The sequence below is a fragment of the Frankliniella occidentalis genome, unplaced genomic scaffold (genome assembly GCF_000697945.3).
Source record: "Frankliniella occidentalis isolate FOCC.00 unplaced genomic scaffold, Focc_3.1 Scaffold1, whole genome shotgun sequence".
NCBI classification, from domain to species: domain Eukaryota; kingdom Metazoa; phylum Arthropoda; class Insecta; order Thysanoptera; family Thripidae; genus Frankliniella; species Frankliniella occidentalis.
Genome location: NW_026267131.1, coordinates 4,202,806 through 4,215,145, shown reverse-complemented (window position 1 = coordinate 4,215,145; position 12,340 = coordinate 4,202,806). Strand labels below are relative to the sequence as shown.

The following is a 12,340-nucleotide window of genomic DNA, read 5'->3' as shown; positions in this document are numbered from 1 at the left end:
CCCCCCCCCCCAGCAGTGTCGCCGGGTCGTGGCGTCGCGGCAGCTCCGCCAGCCCGGCCAGGCCACCACCCGGTGGTCCTGCGACGCGGCGCGGCGACGCCCCGGCAGACGCTCGCAGCTCGTCGCCGGGGAGGTGTCGGCGGCGCCCTTCGAGGCCGTGCCGGTCGTGCGTCAGAGAGAGGAGGTTCGCGAGCGTGCGCGCGTTTCAAGTGCACCGGGGAGTGGTCGGGGTGCGGGTGGACCTGCGGACGGCCTCCTCGTCGGGCGGCCGGCGCGCGCCGCTGCGCCAGGTGAGTACCAGCAAGCGCGGCCGCGGGGTCTTGGGGTCATACGCCCGGGGGTCACGGCTCCGGATCCTGAACAGGAACAGGTGGTTGTTGCCAGAGGCTGTGAAGCTCTTGTCCGGGTTCGGTTCGACACCGAATGATCCCAGCAGCTGGTGTCGACTTCAGTGGAAACCTTTTAACCCATACCTACCCACCAACAATAACAAACAACCAACAACCCAATCCTAACGATCTCTCAGCAGTACAGGAGAGGGAAGAAAGAGATTCTCAGATAGCCCCCAGCCCACCACGCCTATGGAGCCCCCGTCGCAGACGGCGTAACGGAGCGATGCGCCCTCTTTCTCCTCACACAATGACGTCACGACGTTCGATGGCATTTTTCATTTCCAGAGTGCCCTTCTCTCCCCCGCCCCACGTCCACACGCCCGCTCCGACCCCCTCCCTCCCATAGATCCCTCCGTCTCCCCTCGTCGCTCTCCACGCTGCGCCCGTCCTCCCCGGATAGGCACTCCCGGCAGACTCGGATGCGATGCGCGTCGCCTACCTGTCGCGCCGCAGGCGGTCGCCTCGGCAGGCCTCACAACTTTCAACTTCAACCTCAACGCGGATAAAGACGTCAGTTCACATGAACTTGAATCACCGGCTGCCGTGAAAACAAAGGATGTTGTTCTCGTGCTCCACGGACCCGCTTGGTATTGTGAAAGCAATATCATCTGTAGAACGAAAAGAGACACACGGATGAGTAGGTGGTTACGAACCTGTGCGTTTTGCAATGGATGCTTTGCATTTAACATGAAACATTTCGGCTCAAGTTACTTCGGTAGACCGGCTCAATCAACGAAGCAGAGAACGCGAATCAAAATTTCAACGAGTGCGCTTGCGCTTTTGTTCTATAATGTGGGTATTTTATTAATTGTATTTTTTCTAAAAAACAACTGTCTGAAAATACAAAAGGCACCGCACCGCACTCGCACCTCCGCCCGAAACACCTCCTCGTGAGTCTTGAATTTATGACTTCTGCTCCTCCTCCTTTCCTCCCTTCCCCTCCTCCCCTCCAACCGACCGGGCCAGGCGTTGAACTCCCAACCGTATTTTGTTTGTCTGTGGCTCGCCTGCTCGCCGGCGGCCGCCCAGCGCACCCAGTGCCCCCTTCCCTCTATTTCATACCCCTTCAGGTGTCTCTCTCAGTGGGGTTTAAGAAAGGGGGACTTCTGACTGACGATAGAGTTGCTATTCGCAAGTGAGAGACGCAGTGCGGGTGGCGCTGGACGGAGCGGGGGAGGAAGAGAGGAAGGCGCTCAAAGCGGCGTATGGTTAACCCCGCGCTTCCTGCTGCCGCTGTCGCGTTAATATTCGCAACGAGGGCACCTCAGCCTGGCGGGGCAGGGTGCGGCGAGGCGGTGCGCGGCGGGACGCGTTGGCTACGCCGAGGTAGACAGACCCTGCGTATAGCGATTTATCGAGAGCACCCAGTCCCGGCTTCTTACCACCACCAGGAGGACCACGCCGAAAACGAAAGCGGAGGGTTTTTTAACGGGGCTTTAAATTTCATCGTAACCTTTTTTTTATTTCACTCCCTACCGTGCTCTTAACATCGGGGCGTGAAAATAACTTTCTCCTTTTTTTGTATGTGTAGGAATGGGTTTGGGGGGATGGCTGCACGGCGGGCGGTGCAAATAGACCCGGCGCGATTCTCGCTAGAAATGGTGCCACTTAGTTGGCGTCAGACGGCGGCGGCGGCGGCCTCAGCGGCCCCCTAGGTCGCTGCATTGTATGCCGTCTTACCCCTACCTCCGAGAATAGCTTTGGATAAACGGCAGCAAAGTTGCAAGCGGCGAGTGGGCAGACACTGGTTGGCACATTCTGCGTTCGCACATTGCACAGAGAAAAGGGAACGTGCGTATGTGTTTTACAAAATTGTATCGAACTATCGTTTTTTGCGCATTATTTGTTTTTGTCCAAGCATAAAAGAGCAGTATGGAGTTCGTTCATTGTCCCACACAAAAATACGATTTAATTGTTTAATTGCTTATCCATGCGGTAAAGTATGCGAGGCTTACAGTTGTAGTACCCGCCGGTATTTTGGAGCGTAAGGCAGGTAGATAAACGGTTTAGATTGTGCTTGTCGTAGTCGGCCCCCGGAAGAAGCGTGTGAAGTGCGTGCTCGTGTACACACACACACTGCCCCACTGGCCTACCACCAGACTGACACCCCGGCCCGCGTCATGGCATGGGAGCAGCCTGCATATCCTCCCAAATATAGACCCGGAGGAGGGGTGCGGGGGGGGTGGTGGGGGCACGACAAGTTGTCAAACGAAGAGAGAAACTGTCTCTTGGCCGCGCATGCTGCTCGCGCGGGGCGCCGCTGCTGAGCGTGGGAAGGGTGCGTGCACCGAGCGAATCGTGTAAGTGTAAGTTTAACTGTTATGCTTACACTGTAAATCTGGGGTATCCAGCAAGAGTGTGACCTAAGTCGTACAGAAAAACCCGGGTTAAATCGCACACAGCTGCTGGACACTCCAGATTTACAGTGGTTGTAGGTGAAGTCGGTGGCGGGGCGGCGCTCCCGCGGTTGAACGGGTTGAGGTTGGCAGCAATGTGCATGCCGAGAAGAAATCGTGCGGTTCGAAGCCGCGGGGCGGGGGGGGGGGGGGGGGGGGGGGGGGGGGGGGGGGGGGGGGGGCGATCGCCGGTGCACGAACTCTTGCCCAGCAGCAGCATTCAGTCCTCGAGTACGACGACTCGATCACCGCTTTAACCCGCCCCGCCCCGTCCCGCCTCGCCCCGCCCCTCCGCGACACGCTCTTCTAATCCAACCAATCGTCTGCTTGAAGGCGAGTGGCGAGCGCAAAGGAACGAGGCGTCGACGGCAGAAAATACGGCGCGGCGCCTCCCGGGCAATGGCGGGGCGGGGAGGGGCGGGGAGGGCTATGAATCAGAAGAGACAGCAACACTACACATGCCACAGGGTTTATTTTTACGTAACATTCATTTCCATTTCATCTCATCTTCGCCTGCTGTTCTTTGCTGGGCTCGCCGGGCCGCTGCAAGTTCCACATGAGGGGGATGAGGGGTGATGTGATGACGACTGCCCCGTCACCCTCACCGCTGCCCTCCCTTTGCCGCTCTGGCACTGCTCGGCTGTGCCCGTGCCCTCTGCCGTGGCCCTGCTGCGGCGCCCGCGGGACCAGAACAAGAATATGGAAGGGTTATTTGATTCACTCGCTGGCGGCGAGCTGGCAGGGCGGGGCAGGCGTCATTAGGTGACGAGACACTGCCGAGGGCGGCCGAGGGCCCTCCGCCCCCTCCCTTCCCCCCCCCCCCTCCGGCACCGCCTGTCCCTGTCTCTCCGTATTTATAGATTGCGCACACAGCGGTCCGCGGTCCGCTCCCATTGCCACGGCCACGGGGCATCGGCCTGACGGGGGGGGGGGGGAGTAGGGGACGCCTGTTGCAGTTCCGTGAATAACAAGCTAGCTTACAGAAAAGTTGATTAAAATGTAATGAAAATTGTACGCTAGACGCTCTCCCTTCTTGTCCTTGTGCAGGACCAGGACCTCTTCCGGGGTGGCAGCACCAGCAACACCAGCAGCACTATCATCATCAGCAGCAGCAGGACTGGGCGGACCACCTCCAGGACCACGGCGGAGGGGCCCCGCCGGAGTACTTCAACGCAGGACCCGGGCAGCCATACGTGAGTGCTCTTTCCAGGGTGGCCGAGTGTGCGCGCGCGCGTGTCAGTGAGAGAGAACTTATTGAAGGGGAGGGAAAGGGTTTGGTAGTGGCGGGGCGGGACGGGGCAGGGACGGGGCAGGGACGGGGCAGGGACGGGCGCGGCGTCCCCCTTTTGCTCTCTCGCACTCCACCGAGAACCTCCCCCACCCCGACGTCCTGGTTCTGGTTGCAGCCCAAGCCTGCGGTCCGCCGCAAGAACACGGGCACCTTCGTGCAGAGCCTTCCCCTGGTCGAGGAGGAAACGAGGCAGGCCGTGTACGACACCCGTGACCACGTCCTCCAGCAGCAAGACGAAGCCGCCGCCGCCGGGTCCTCGTCGGCATCTACCGCCACCGCGGCCCCGTCCGTCCCCGGGCCGTCTGCGCCGCCCAGGCTCAAGAACGGCGTGCGCCTCACGCGCTCAGGAGACTACAGCGCCTTCAGCTGGCAGCTGGCGGGACCTTCCACGTCCGGCCAGCCCAGCGGCCCGTCGGTCGGCCAGGACCCCGTCGAGGCCTCGGGGCCGGTGCGGAGCAGCAGCGCAGAGGCCCTGCAGGCCGGACACCAGCCGAGGCCGTCCAGCGGCTACGGCCTCTTCTCCTTCTTCCGCTGGTTCAAGAAGGGCGGCAAGCAGGCTGAGCAGCCGGACGGCGCCGACGAGCGCACAGAGGACGTGGACCAGTACGACGACGAGGAGTACGATGACGACGACGATGACGACGACGGCTACCTCCGGAGCGGACCGGGCCGGGCCACCAGCTTCGGCAGCATCGACACGGTGCTAAGCACGGCCACCGTGAACAGCTTCGCGTTCGTCCAGCCAGGCGCGTACCCACTGGGGGCCGTCAGCCCCGTGCCAAGGAGGGGGTTCCCCGCGGCGGACACAGACTCGTACCGACAACGGATCCGGCAGCGCGACCGCCGACGGGAGTCGGAGCGGGGCGTGTCCCTGAGGAGGAAGTACCGACTGTACGGCAGCGACAGCACCATCCACAGCTTGCAGCACCGCAGCCACACCGACCTGAGCGTCGGCACTAACGACCGACGTCAAAGTGACGTCGACCGCAAACTAGGTGGACGGCACGCCGACGTTGACCAGGGCGTGGATGGTCGCCAGACATACGCTGTCCGCAAGGCAGATCGCCTCGAGGCAAGCGGTTATCAGACTGAAATTCCCGTTGCCCCCGTTCGACGACAAAGTGACACACCCGATAGCCTTCATCGTAGGGCCGGTGAGGGTGCAAGCGTTCGTCTGAGCGAGGAGCCTAAGGCTCCGGACCGACGGCGGAGTGACACCTCTCAGACACCGGATCGACGTCAAAGTGACGTCTCTCAAACGCCGGATCGACGGCAAAGCGACGCGTCACAGACACCGGATCGACACCAAAGTGACGTATCTCATATTCCAACCCGTCTCCGAAGTGACGCCTCTCAAACACCGGATCGTCGTGAAAAGGACGTTTCACAGACTCCTGAACGAGCGCAGACCATCGGCCCAACACGCCCGAACGACAGCGCCCCGGTCCAGTCGCAGGCGCCCGACGAGGCGCAATCCCAGCCGTGCACGTCCACGGCGCAGAGTGACCTGGTGGGCAGCACCCGGAGCTCTACGCCGTTGACATCGGGATCCTACCCGGACGTCGTCGTCCCCACGCTAGGCAGGAAGAAGCGACGTGCCCCCGAGCCGCCGCCACCCAATCCGTTCAACGACTACAGCCTACCAGCCACCCTCGAGCACCGGGCCCCGCCGGACCTCACCGGCCCCCTGTACGAGAGCGCCACCCTGCACATCGGCCGCTACGAGCACCGCCGCTCCGCCAGCGACACGTCCACGGACAAGCGGCCGGCCCACGTCCGCGGCAAGAGGCGCGCGCCAACGCCCCCCTGCGAGCCCGGGGCCGCCACGCCCGACGGCACGCCTTACGGAACGCCCTTTGGAACGCCCTCCGGGACACTCACGGGCGGCAAGAAGAAGAGGCCGGCGCCGCAGCCCCCCGGCTGGGAGGAAGAGCGGCTAGAGAGGCTGCGGAGGCAAGAGAAAGCGAGGCAAGAGGAGGAGAGACAAGAAAGGGAGAGGCTAGAAAAGGAGAGACTAGAAAAGGAGAGACAAGAAAAGGAGAGGTTAGAAAACGAGAGGATAGAAAGGGAGAGGCTCGAAAGGGAGAGGCTTGAAAAGGAGAGGCTAGAAAAAGAGAAACAAGAAAAGGAGAGGCTGGAAAAAGAGAAACAAGAACAAGAGAGACAGGAAAAGGAGAGACAGGAAAAAGAGAGGGCCGAGAGAGACCGTCTAGAAAGGGAAAGAGTTGAAAGAGAGAGGGAGAGGGAGCTTATGCTGGAGAGACAGAAGCTAGAAAAGGAGAGACTGGAAAGAGAACTCATCGAAAGAGAGAAGGAGAAGCTGCGTCAGGAGGTGGAGCGGCTGGAGAGGGAACGGAATGAGACAGAGCGACTGCTCCAAGAGAAGAATGAGAAGGAACGTCTAGAACAAGAAAACATCAAGCGGCTCGAACGGGAGATCAAGCTGGCCCAGGAGACGCTGGAGCGGGAGCGCTTGGAGAAGGAGAAGCTGGACCGGCAACTCAGGCTGGATCGCAACAAGGACAAGAAGGGCGGGGGTGCGGGGCTGAGCGCCGAGGAGCGCGAGCGGCTGCTCGGCAACATCAACAAGCTGCAGGCGCACGCCGCCAGGATCGGCAGCCCGCCGGGCTCCCCGAGGACTCCCCGGGCCACCGGCTCGCCGCGCACCCCCAGGGCCAACAGCGACATCTGCAGGCCCCAGGCTGCCAAGGAGAACATGGCACCCGGCGTGGCGGCCGCAGCCCCGGGGCCCGTGTCGCCCCGGCCGTGGTACAAGCGATCGTCCTCGTCGTCGTCATCCTCGTCCTCGTCGCACAGGGACAGCGGCGGCTTCAGGGACATCTTCCGCAGCCTGGAGAAGAGGCACAAGAAGTCGGTGGAGGAGGAGGAGTGGATGCCCGAGTCCGGGGTGCCGCGGAGCACCGGCGGCAGTCACGGAACCACGGCGGACAGCGGCAGCGGGGGTAGCAGCCACGGCAGCCGCTTCAACATCTTCTCCCGTCTGACGGAGGACTGGCGAGGCGAGAAGCGCAAGTCGACGCCAGTGTCCATGCTCCCCAACATCAGCGAGCTCGACCGCGAGGCCGCCGAGATCGTGCAGGAGCAGCACGCCCGGGAGGCCGCCCTGCAGGCCAAGCGCGACGCCAAGTTCTACGCCAGCCCCGCCGCCACCGTCGCTGGCGCGGAGCAGGAACCGGAGGCCGCCGAGGTTAGCCCCGCCGATGACGAAGACCTGGAGCTGCCGCGGAAGAACTCGGCCAAAGAGCTCATCTCGCTGTTCAACGCCATCAGCAGCATCCCGGGCAGCTCGGCCGTGTTTGGCAAGGTCCCGGAGGCAGGACCATCAGCGAGCACCTCGGCGAGCTCGTCGCAGGAAGACAAGAGGACCGCCTTCGCCGGCGCCAGGTCCAAGAGCAGCGACGCGGACGACAGGCCGCGAGCGCAGTCCCCCACGGGGCCCCTCACGCGAAGGCAGTTTGCCTCGATCTATGAGACTGGCGCGGAGGCGGCCGCACTGTCGGAGGAGGCGTTCAGGGTGACGGCTCCCATTGCCAACGTAGACGACGACAGCGACCTCGCGCTGTACCCAAGCGCTACGCCCAAGGCCGTGAATGGACATGCCGCCCCCTCAAGCTCCATAACGACGGACAAGAAGGATTTCTCGGTAGATGCGCTCAAAATCACGTCTACCGTGCCGGCGCTCGCCAAGACGGCCACCCATTCGATCTCGGACAGGAAGCTACCTGCAGTGACGGCACCGGAAACTGCAACACCTCCAACCTTGGAAAAGAAGGACCCTTTGCCGAGCGCGGCCAAGGTGGCTGTCTCCCTTGCGGACAAGGCCGCCGTGGACTCGGAGAGGGTCTCGATCACTCAGACGCCCCGCCCAGTGACGCTCAACGGGCTCGCGATGTGGGTGTGTCCCCGCTGCACCCTGGAAAACCCTCGCTGGAGGTTCACTTGCGACGCGTGTTCCATGTGGAGGCCGGCCGAAAGGCGTTCTGTGCGAGAGGACGACGCCGATGTGCCAACGGGCCCACCTGCCTTTCTCAACGAGGACAAGAGGGCACAGGACAAGGCGCTAGAGAAGGCCTCTGGCGTGGCGAAGGCCACCAGTGGGATAAACTGGGAGGTCGAGCTCAAGCGATATCTGGATAAGGATGGGAAGGCCTCGGTGACCGGCAACGCGGAGAAGCCCTCCACCTCCACGTCATCGCAGCACACCGTCGACAAAGTGCACACCCAAGCAGCAGCACCCAAACCGGCCATCTCCCAGTTGCCGCTCGCGGAGACCAACCACCCGCTGAACCACGCAGGAGTCCAGGCTGTGAAACCGCAGCCAGCCAGCTCGGCGATGTCCAGCCAGTCGGTGGCCTCGACCAAAGTCACGCCCACTGCAGCCGCCCCCGTCTCCGCCCCCGTCTCCGCCCCCGTGACCAGGCCGACGATGGCGCCTAGTGCTGGCCAGCAGACCGCGGTTGTGAAGCCACAGCAGTCCACGTTCATCGGGGGGCGCCTCCCGAACGACAGGCCGCGGGCCCCGCTCGCCAAGAGCAAGAGCGAGGACATGACGAACAAGCACTTGGGCCACCTGCTGGGCGGTCAGGGACCTCAGCCAAGAGCCGCGACGGACGTGGAGGAGCTGCGGCGAGCGCGCATCGCCTTTTTCAGGAACTCGGCGTGCGTCGAGGAGGACGCTGTAGGCGACCTGGCCAGCGCGGCCACGCAGACCCGCGACCCCCCCGCCCCGCACCTGACGGAGGACCGCGACCGCTTTAAACTGCGCGAGATGCTCAAGGAGATGAAGGACTCCCTCGCGATCAAGCACGGCGACTCAGCCGGCCCCGCACGGCGTCCAGGGGTGGGGGCAGGGGTGGCGGCCGCAGGGGGCAGGGTGGGACCCGAGGTCCCCGCGGAGGCGAGTGAGCAAAAGAACAACCCCGTCCCGCCGGCCTTGGTCGGAGCCGTGGCCAAGCCCACCAAGGTGTCCTCGTCGGCGCAGACGAGCGCCCAGGTTGTCCGGAAGGTTGAGCCGACCCCAGCGCGCCCCGCCCCCGCCCCACAGAGCCGCGCCCCCGCCCCTCAGGGTGCCGAGCCAGTGGTCCAGGACGGCGTCCTGTACACGTCCCTGCGCAGGGACGCCCCAGAGGCGCGCCGCCTCGGCACCGGCATGTTCGAGCTCATCAGACCTAGGGACTTTGCGACCAGGGCCTCCTCTGGCCCGCTGTACATGAACGTGCTTCCTCGTCCTTCTGTCCAGCGCCATGCTGCTGTTGCTGTTGCCGTCGCCGCTGCGGCCCCCGCCAAGACCGTGTCCCCGTCCGCCGCGCTCGACTCCAGCCCCGAGCGAAGGTCCACGACGGAGTCGGCCGAGTTCGCCACTCCGTCGTCGTCAGCCGCCTCAAGTGCAGCCGGCGGCCTGTCATCGCGCGCCTCGTCGGCCGGCGGCGCCAGTCGTAGCAGCTCTCTGGCGTCATTCTCGTCGTCACCCTCGGACGCTGGCGAGACCGGCGTTCCCTTGGTCCCTCGGGGCAGGTCCGCGGCTTCCTTCGCGTCCTCCCCATCGGGTGGTGCCAGCGGGCTCGGTCTCAGCCGCACCAGCTCGGCGGCCTCCCCCCGGCTCGGGCCGCAGTCCTCCCTTACGTCCTCGAGTCGCGCCAGCTCCGTCGAGACGCCACCGTCGTCGGCCGGACGGCTGAGCCGTGACGCCTCCGTGGAGAGCAGCGCCTCCGGGTCGGCGTCGGCATCGGGTCCGTCTCGCAGCCTCAGCGTGGTCAGCGATTGCAGTGAGGTGGACCGCCTGACGGAGCAGCTGACCGTTCCGCAGGGCATTGCGGACTTCCGAGGTAGGTTCACTCCATGAGAGCTTGGGTGCGTCCTGCCCGATCTCGACCTCATTGCCGTCCCGTCTCTGCCCCGCAGCTGCACTGAACCGCTCGCAGACGCTGGACGCCAACGGCATGCCCGACGTCAACACGTTGGCGGTGAACCGTCTGCTGCGGCGCCTGGAGGCCACCATCGCCGGCGGCCAGCACCAGGAGGCCGCCCGCCTCGCCAAGGACCTGGCGCGGCTCAAGATATCGTGCTGCGTGACCAGGCAGCCTAAGCAGCAGGACAGCATCACGGTGGACATGTACGTCGAGGACAAGCTGTCGCACCAGGGGCCCATCCCCTTGCAGGTGACGCCGTCCATGACCGTGGGCGAGCTGGCGGCCAAGGTGGCGCGCGAGTTCCAGCTGCCCGAGCACGTCCAGCGCTGGATCCTGGGCAAGCAGCTCGCGCAAGACCTGCAGCGCACGCTGCGCGACCACAACGTCAGCGAGTCGGGCTGCCCAGTGTTCCTCTACCTCGTGGCCCCGGGTAAGAACTACTGACTGATAAGTTCTCAAATCTGGTATTTTCAAAAATCACTTTAAACATGTTCCTGTTTTGACCAATATAACGACAAGCGAACCTAACCGCACAAAATCATTACAGAGGCCGACGCAGAGGCGGACGGGGATGGAAGTTCTGCTTCGGGTCACTCCAGCTCGGGAGACCGCCCCTCTAGTGCGACCTTAGAGGGCCCGGGACCTCGGAGACTGCCGCCACCGCCCGCCGTCGGCAACCGACGCGGTGGCTGGTACTACAACTACGAGGAGGACCGGTACAGCTTCTGCGAGGACTCGGACGAGGACCTGTCGGACGGGGAGCCCCACGCACAGCCGACCGTTGCGACCGAGCCGACGCTGGTCGAGAGCACGCCAACACCCGCACCCCGACGGATAACGTCGCCGTCCCCGGTGGCCAGGATGGGAGCGTCACCTGTGCCGGCGTCGACGTCGCCGGCACCCCGGGCAGTGGCGTCTCCGGAGCCGGCGGCCCGGAGGGTGACGTCGCCCATCCCGGCTGCCCGTGTGACGTCATCGCCGACGCCGGCGGCAAGGGACGCGTCATCGCCCACTCCAGCAGCGCGTGGAGTGGCGTCATCGCCCACGCTGGCAGCCCCGGCAGCCTCCCCTGGCCGACCGACCCCGACGGTGAGGGCGGCCGAGGGGTCGCCTGTACCGACGCCCCGCAAAGGCCCCGCCAGCGCCTCGACGCCTGGCCCGGTCGCGCAGCCCCAGCACCCACCGGTGCGGCCGCAGACGTCCGGCTACCGCAGCCAACCGCTGCAGACCGTGCTGGCCACAGCCACCACCAACACGACCACCATCGCGAACGCGCCCTCCTCGCCGCCGCCGACCCGAGCGACAGCAGCAGGTCAGTTGTCAGCTCGGACATAGACACGCCCTCCCCCGCGCTTTGTGTGCTCACCCTATAATGTCTTGCAGGCCCCTTCCACCGCCAGGCTGCCGCCACAGCTGCCTCGGCCGCACCATCTACCTCCAGCGCGACCTCTCCTGCGGCCTCCGCTGTAGCGTCCCCGGCGGCCCCCACCGCGGCCTCCACGGTGGCCTCTGCTGCGCCCGCAGCCACCGCCTCCGGGTCGCAGGTCACGCAATTCCCGGGTAGCTGGAGATGCCCTCGGTGCACCCTTCTCAACTCGGGGGTGCGCCCTGGGTGTGCGGCCTGCACCGCCGAGCGCCCCGCCGCCACCTTCGACGAGGTACAGGATTGTTCTCGCTCTTCTTCACACGGCGCTGCTTTATAAACGATGGATTCTGTATGGATGTGTGCTTGTGTGCAGGGGCTGGACGCAGACGAGCTGGAGCGCCAGCGCAACAAGGAGCGGGAGCGCCAGTACCAGCTGCTCGTCAACCTGGAGCGGCAGGACCTAGTGCCAAGTACCGAGCACTTCGAGTGCCCCGTCTGCCTGACCGAGTACGGCCCGGGCGACGGCGCTGTCCTCAGGGAGTGCTTGCACACCTTCTGCAGGTAAGTGAGGCGAGGGCCCGGGGCCTGGGGGCGAGCGCAGCTCTCGTTGACGGGTGGCTCTCGGTGTCTCATCGCGCTGGTACCGCTGTTTGCAGAGCGTGCCTCATCAACACCGTCCAGTTCTCCGACGACGCCGAGGTCAAGTGCCCGTACCGCGACAAGCAGTACGCCTGCGACGGCATCCTCCAGGAGAGGGAGATCAAGGCGGTGAGTGGATAGACCCTCATAGTGACAAAAGAGCTGCCAAATTTCGCAGCAGTCCTCGACGAGTGACCTACCGGAAGACCAGCAGGGGTCCGCCTAGTAGTCAGGCAATGCTGCGCAGGTGTCTATGGCGGGTGGCCTACCCGGAGTCCGGCAGGGGTCCGCCTAGTAGTCAGGCAATGCAGCGCAGGTGTCCATGG

At 64.3% G+C, this 12,340-nt stretch overlaps 1 protein-coding gene across 2 annotated transcripts in view; it reads left to right on the top strand.

Annotated features, from left to right (window-relative positions):
• The window catches only part of LOC113205707 (uncharacterized), a 26,124-nt gene that overhangs the window by 3,668 nt on the left and 10,116 nt on the right, over window positions 1-12,340 (top strand). For both annotated transcript variants that reach the window (XM_052264715.1, XM_026421422.2), the window contains exons 4-10: window positions 3,836-3,981; window positions 4,195-9,925; window positions 10,002-10,439; window positions 10,557-11,321; window positions 11,393-11,667; window positions 11,749-11,936; window positions 12,032-12,143. In XM_052264715.1, coding sequence (XP_052120675.1) covers window positions 3,836-3,981; window positions 4,195-9,925; window positions 10,002-10,439; window positions 10,557-11,321; window positions 11,393-11,667; window positions 11,749-11,936; window positions 12,032-12,143 — 7,655 coding nt within the window. The remainder of the gene's footprint in view (window positions 1-3,835; window positions 3,982-4,194; window positions 9,926-10,001; window positions 10,440-10,556; window positions 11,322-11,392; window positions 11,668-11,748; window positions 11,937-12,031; window positions 12,144-12,340) is intronic.